The sequence below is a fragment of the Lolium rigidum genome, chromosome 5 (assembly GCF_022539505.1).
Source record: "Lolium rigidum isolate FL_2022 chromosome 5, APGP_CSIRO_Lrig_0.1, whole genome shotgun sequence".
Lineage (NCBI taxonomy): Eukaryota > Viridiplantae > Streptophyta > Magnoliopsida > Poales > Poaceae > Lolium > Lolium rigidum.
Genome location: NC_061512.1, coordinates 81404341 through 81411594, shown reverse-complemented (window position 1 = coordinate 81411594; position 7254 = coordinate 81404341). Strand labels below are relative to the sequence as shown.

Genomic DNA, 7254 nt, shown 5'->3' with positions numbered 1-7254 from the left:
GTCGCAGTTTTTGCAGAAGTGTACTTGAGGAAACCAACTGCTGCTGATACTACCCGACTATTGTCAATCAATGCAGCAAGAGGATTCCTGGTATGCTTGGAAGCACCGAAGCATAGATTGCATGCACTGGGCATGAAAAAACTGTTCATTTGGGCGGCAAGGTCAGTACCATGACCACGCAGAAGGGTGCATAGTTATACTTGAGACGGCTGCGTCTCAAGATCTTTGGATTTAGCATGGCAGACACAAACAATTATACTGGTATACTTTAGCGATCTCCGGTGTTCACTCGCCTTGCTGAAGATCATGCTCCACCGGTCCAGTATGAGGTCAATAGCTAGTACCTCTATGACGAAGGGTACTATCTAGCTGATGGTATATATCCTCAATGGTACACACTTGTGAAGACAATCCGCGTACCTCAAAACAAGAAAGAGTAGGTTTTCTAAAGAGCAAGAGGCCGGACATTTGGCGTGATGCAATCTCGTTGGGTTATAGTTCGACACTCTGCCAGGACTTGGAGCCATCAAGCAATGTGGGAGGTCATTACTGCTTGCATGATCATGCATAACTTGATTGAGGGTGATCGCAATGAGAGCTTGTTTGACCAAGGCTGGGAATCCCAAGGTGAGAATGTTGCGCTCCAGCCCGGACCACCGACTGACTTGGTAGATTTCCTGGTTGGGCAACATGAGATGCGTGACAAAGCAACTCATATCCGGTTCCAAAAAGCTTTGGTGGAACATACGTGGACTCATCTTAAAAACAAGTAGTCCTCTAGTATTTATTTGATTTTCATTCCAATGATTGTTATTTGTATAAAACTATGTCATGTGATACTTTGTATTTGTTTTATGACCTTGAATGCTATGATTGTGTAATAAACTATGTCCTTTTAACTTTCATCTTTCAACTAATACCAGTCCAAACCTAATGCCTTAAAATCATCACCTTTTTCATTACTGAAATATGCAAAACTATGTTAAAATTGGCTAAAATATGTGAGGCCGCGGACATTTACGGGCCGCTGTTAGGGCCGTGCTACCCACTTCCGGACCACGGCAATTTCCTTGTCCACGGACGAAAAAAAGTTCCCGGGGAATCTATAAGCAGTAAAAAAAACCCGTGAAATCTACGGATTTTTTTTTTAGAAGTGGGGGCAGAATCTCAGAGGCTCAGGTTCGAGGACCAGCTATTTGGGCTGACTGTACCTTTCATCGAAAGAGGAGCAGGCCGTATCCTCAGCTATACATTAACGGGCCGAGCCACATAGCCCATATGCCCAGCCCGCTAGGGTTTTGTTGGCAGGTATATAATACCCGTCTTCCTCTCTCCCATCTCCCCCTCCTATCAATTTCCACCACACAGCGGCGGCGGCGGCGGCAGCACAGCGGGAGAGAGAGAGGGAGGAGAGAGCTCCAGCCATGGTGCACGTCAACTTCTACCGCAACTGTAAGCACGCGCGCCTCTCCTTCTCGTCTACCATCTCGTGCTCCGTGCGTAGCTCTTGGTTTCTTCGCGCTCGCCGTGATCCGATGTAGTAGAGTGTGCTGCGGTTCATATGTTAGTCCTCTGCTGATGGCTTCGTCGGCGGCTTGTCGCGATGGGGAGGCCAGAGATCTCTTAGCTGTGGTTTCTTAAGGTGCAGCGTGGCTGATATGTGGTGATTAGAGAGTGAATGATTTGGATCATCCCGGTGCCGTAGTGGAATGATGCGTTTATTTGTGTAAGCCTTTGGTCTATCTTTTGTTCCGACTGTCTAGCTTTGAGTTTTGCACACCGTGATGCCCTGACTGTGCCCTAGATCTAATTCATGGGTTGGGTTACTCGAGCAGTGCTCATGTGCTTGCGGTAGCTCTTTGAATAGGCTTGGACGGTTAAGATTCGTCAGTTTTAAACAAGTACTTTGTTTTATGTGGACATTCCTACCAGCCTATGTCCATCACCTATACTGTTGCTAAAATTGGCTTCTGGACCAACCAAAGAGAAGTTCAAGGACCCATGTTTGTAGTCTGCAGTAGAATTTATTCATCTTCAGCTGTTGATGTTTCTTTTGTGTTCCTCTTCATTTGGTAGCAGATGAATTTGTTATAGCATGGCACCAGAATAGTTACGAGAGAAATGATGATTGTGTTGCTCAATTGTTCAATAATGGAGCCACCTGATTTTGTTAAATGTTACTGCCTACAGATATAAGTGTGCCAAAATTCATCTCCCCACCTGTTAGCGTTATCCTTTTCCTCTTGAGAGCATGTTACTTGTTTAGTTCCATCTTTTTATTTCATATTGAGAACAGTGTCCTTGGTTTGTACAGTATTCTTGTATATCTGATGTATTACTCTTGTGTTGAAAGTGCGAATGAGTATTACATCATCATGGCAGATTAAATTCCATTCTGTGCCTGGCATTAACTGTATGCTACAAGATAACTGCATTTGTTCCTTTGTCACCTGTCTTTTTTTACATTTCTTGCCTGATAACTACTGATACATTGTCTCAGTACAATTATGTGCTTCATATTTACAATTTTGATGCTTTCTTGTGCAGATGGTAAGACATTCAAGAAGCCAAGGCGTCCTTATGAGAAGGAGCGTCTCGACGCAGAACTGAAGCTGGTCGGTGAGTATGGACTGAGGTGCAAGCGCGAGCTGTGGAGGGTTCAGTATGCATTGAGCAGGATCCGCAATGCTGCAAGGCACTTGCTCACACTGGATGAGAAGAATCCCCGCCGTATCTTTGAGGGTGCTGCTCTTCTCCGCCGCATGAACCGCTATGGGCTCCTCGCTGAGGGTCAGGACAAGCTTGATTACGTCCTTGCCCTGACTGCTGAGAACTTCCTTGCAAGGCGCCTTCAGACTCTTGTCTTCAAGGCTGGCATGGCAAAGTCCATCCACCATGCCCGTGTCTTGATCAGGCAGCGCCACATCAGGTATGCTTCTGCTGCTTTAGCGTTCTTGCAGTACATTGTTTTTGCACGTGCTTACGTAAATTTGGTTGATCATCTATAAACCTCAATGGCTTCTCTAGTTGGTTGGCTAACTGATGGGGATAAGATATAAATCATTCACAACCATCTACTGAGATTAGCAACTAGATAGGTAGCATTGATCTGGTGTAGTGACTGGCTGAAATATAATATGATGTATGTTATTGGTTACTTGCATGTTTCAATTTTTTGAACTTCCAAGATTGAGTAGTTAGGTGTGTATCTTGTATTATTGAACATATTATCCAAAGATTCTAGTTCTTTCTCATGCATCAGTAACCCGAGTGTCTGACGAAGTGATTTTTCTTAACTGATAGTTATCATATTGTTTGTCCTGTCTTTTGTATTATTTGTTTATGTGGTCTGAGTTCTGTTGTGGTACCTCCAATGAGACTTCATTAGTGTGGAGTAATGTTTGTTTCTTTGATCAATGTTTCTTGCGTGCTGTTCACGTTGTGGCTGAAGTGGTTGATGACATTTTTTGCTCCAAACCACATTGCAGGGTTGGCAGGCAAATCGTCAATGTCCCATCCTTCATGGTGAGGGTTGAGTCTGAGAAGCACATCGACTTTTCGCTGACAAGCCCATTCGGTGGAGGCCCAGCAGGCAGGGTGAAGAGGAAGAACCAGAAGAAGGCAAGTGGTGGCGGTGATGCTGGTGGTGACGAGGATGAGGAGTGATAAGGAACTACTAGTAGCTATCACCTAATATTTATCAAAATACAATCATCCTGAGAATGTTGGTGTGTCATGAGTACTTTAGCTGAGAGGCCTGAGACTTGTCATGGGTTTTTCCCTCTAGGCAGGACGTTTTGTTGCTTTATCTCGTGTTGTTAGCATGCACTTTCCTATGTTTGACTTTGGGCTGTTCTATCTTGATGCAGTTATTTTCGACCATGACCTGTGAAATTATGCTTCTGCTATGTTTGTCATGCAAATGCATGGCCTTTCGTACTTCATTGTTTGCTGTGACAAAATGATGCTGATGACTGTCATAAGGTCGAACATGGATACTGGTTTTAGAATAAATATATGTGAAGGGTTAACCTACTTTTTGATGAAATGGGGTGGCAGTAATTCAATAAAGGGCCCAATTTTCAAAGAGGGAGTTAAGCTACAGAAGAGTTCATTGGTCTTTTTGAGCATTGAGCTGACCTGTTCATGAGATGAATTTAACGTTATTCAGTGTGAAGGAGTGATCATTTGGAAACAAGGAGGCGATCTATGAAGTAACGAATTTACAACTGGCCAAATAAACCCGAATTTACAACTGGTCAAATAAGCTGAAACGAGCACAAAGCTCTTGTTTGTGCAGAAACCTCTCCATTCCTGAGCTGCCTTGAAATTAGTGGAAATAAGCTCACGACTCACAAGTGCACTGTAAATAAGCTCACGAGGCAGGTCATTGTCTAAGTTGTCCCACGGGTGAAGCTGGCTGCGAAATGGCATTGAGAGAAGTGGATTTGGCTCTTTTATTTCCAGCATAAAATAAACCGAAGATCATACAAAAAATAGTGTTCTCCGTATTATACTTGTGATTGGGTTCAGATAAGTGGTCGGATCCTCTCAATTGGTATCAGGAGCTAGCGGTTCTTGGCAGCGAATTTGATCAAGGAAACTGTGAGGTTGGGATCTCCCCGTCAAATGCTTCACAGTTCACCTTCAATTCCGGCAGGAGTGGTGACGCGGTGGCTGCTTGGAGGCGGAGGCACAGTTCGGGTGCAATCTGAGTAATTGAGTTGGCTTGATGGCATTCAACACCAGTTGTTGGTGAAGTTACTGGGATATAATTACACAATTGAGTATAAGAAGGGTAGGGAAAACAAAGTGGCAGATGCTCCATCCAGAGTCAAGTACCACTTGAATGCAATATTTTCTAGTACTGTGACACCTAATTGGATCACTCAAATTGTGCAAAGCTACACCACTGATGACACATGGAAGGAATTACTATCCAAATTACAAACTGATTAACGGCATTATCTGATACAAGGATAAAATCCTTGTCGGCTATTGTAACAAACTAAAGCAGACATGCCAAAGGGTCAAGTTACTATTTCACTCGCATGGCATGAAAAAAGGACACTATTCAATTTGTCAAACAGTGTCCAGGCTGTCAATTGAATAAATCTGAATATGCCCCCTCTCCTGGCTTACTGCAGCCACTTCCTGTACCAGACTTTGCTTTCACACACATAGTATGGATTTCATAGAAGGTCTCCCCAAATCATCTGATTTTGGTGGTGGTAGACAGATTTACAAAATATGCCTATTTCATCTCCATGAAGCACCCAACTACTGCCCAAATCGTAGCCAAGGCATTCACTGACAACATCTTCAAGTTGCATGGTCTTCCAACTGTCGTAGTAGCTGATAGAGATCGGATCTTCACCAGTAACCTCTGGCAGAGTATGTTCAAAAGTATGGGTGTCAAACTCCACTTCAGCACTTCTTATCACCCCCAGACCGATGGACAGACCAAGGGGGTCTATCAGTGCTTGGAAAACTACTTAAGGTGCATGTCCTTTAACCAGCCAAAGAAATGGTACAGTTGGCTCACTATGGCCGAATGTTGGTATAATTCTAATTTCCACACATCACTAAACTTTCTAAACATGACCCCATTCTAGTTTCTCTGTGGATTTCCTCCTTCCTTGATTGCTGAATTCAACCTCCCAATTGACCCAGAATCCGAGAGTGCCATTAACAATCAGCAAAGACAAGTTACTGGGAAATAATAAAGGACAACTTGGTAAAAGCACAGACCAGAAGGAAGCACTATGCTCATAAACACAGGAAGGAGAAAGAGTTTGTCATTGGAGACATGGTCTACTTGAAAAACAAGCCACACCTTCATACCTCCTTGAGCATCTGCAGGTATCTCAAGCTCCACTCCAAATATTATAGTCCATTCAGAGTGATCGCCAGAATTGGCCCTACTGCATATACACTATTTATTCCGGGAAGGATGCAAGCTCCATCCGACATCCGACCTTCCATGTCAGCCAACTGAAGAAACACTTAGGCAAATATGCTATTCCATCACCACACCTCCCACTCACTGATGAAAATGGTCACACCCAAAGTTGTCCGGAAGCTGATTCCAAGGGTTCAAGGAAATATAAGCATACCAGTGGTTCGTTGGCTAGTGAAATGGGTGAATCTGCCTCAAGAAGCAGCAAGTTGGGAAGATGCAACATTTGTTCAGAAGATCTTTCCAGAGTTTAGGACTTTTGAGGACAAGTCTGGTCCTAACAGGGGGGAATTGTCAGAACTGACACTCAAGATATCTGAAGAAAGCTTGTGGCTTCGCATCGCTCGCGCCTAAGTGAATAAATCTCGACCGTTGTTCTACATCCAATGGCCTAGACGCGCCGAGACATCGCTGTTACGCTTCCAACTTTGGCGCTCGGCTGTCTCTCCGCTGTTCCTTCTCCTTTCTGCTTTTCAACCACCTCAACTGAGTGTTTGGCTATAAAGCCACCCTTGTAATCGATCTGGATCTTATCTCGTTTTCCCTTGGTTGTACAAACCCTACCCTCCACTCTATATGTGGATTTGGCTCTTTTATTTCCAGTAGTATAAACCGAAAATCATACCAAAAATAGTGTTCTCTGTATTATCCTTGAGATGGGTTCAGATAAGTGATCGGATCCTTTGAGAGAGAGCAGTGGAAGTATGCTCATGAGAAACTGTAGTTAGTTCACAGTCCCAGCAGCTTATTGTTTGTGTTGTCCCACAGGTGAAACAGGTTGCTAAGGGAAACGGTTTAAAATGAGTTTTTTTTTCACTAAAGCTCGTTTTGACGGAGAAGCTGCTCAATAGCACCCACAAGAGCTGGCCCTATCTGCTATACCAGATGCTCTGCATCTGGCCCAAAATGAGAAAGTATCCGTTGCAGGAGTTCTAAAAACATTTTTAGCCAAAATGTTAGGGGAGTAATGTTATATAGACATGAAAAAGTTCAAGTTCGAACACATATTCCTAGCACATTTTATGTAAGAAAGAAATTCAGTATACCGGTGCCAACTTTGTACTACCAAAGTTGTGTCACATATTTCCCAGATATAATACGTCGCTTAGAAATATAAACTGAGGCCAGCTTAAGCTTACGAATGTAACCATATATTTATATAAAAGGTACCAGTTCTACTTGTAACTAGCACAACAAAACGTGCATTGTTTCCGACTTGCAAGTTCTCTAAAGCAATCTAACTGAGGCTAGGAGCTGACATTGTCAGAAACTTGATCTTTGACTAGCAGCACAAC

General features: G+C 43.5%; 1 protein-coding gene across 1 annotated transcript; it reads left to right on the top strand.

Annotated features, from left to right (window-relative positions):
* The first annotated feature begins 1346 nt into the window (after positions 1 to 1346).
* Positions 1347 to 3882, top strand: LOC124652411 (40S ribosomal protein S9-2-like). Its single transcript, XM_047191421.1, has 3 exons — positions 1347 to 1452; positions 2548 to 2929; positions 3489 to 3882. The coding sequence occupies exons 1-3, from the start codon at positions 1425 to 1427 to the stop codon at positions 3664 to 3666; spliced, it is 588 nt and encodes a 195-aa protein (XP_047047377.1). The 5' UTR covers positions 1347 to 1424; the 3' UTR covers positions 3667 to 3882.
* Positions 3883 to 7254: the final 3372 nt, after the last annotated feature.

Coding starts and splice junctions, on each gene's coding strand:
- LOC124652411 (XM_047191421.1), top strand. CDS start 1,425: ATGGTGCACGTCAACTTCTACCGCAACT. Junction 1,453..2,547: donor CGTCAACTTCTACCGCAACT/GTAAGCACGCGC, acceptor TTTCTTGTGCAG/ATGGTAAGACATTCAAGAAG. Junction 2,930..3,488: donor ATCAGGCAGCGCCACATCAG/GTATGCTTCTGC, acceptor ACCACATTGCAG/GGTTGGCAGGCAAATCGTCA.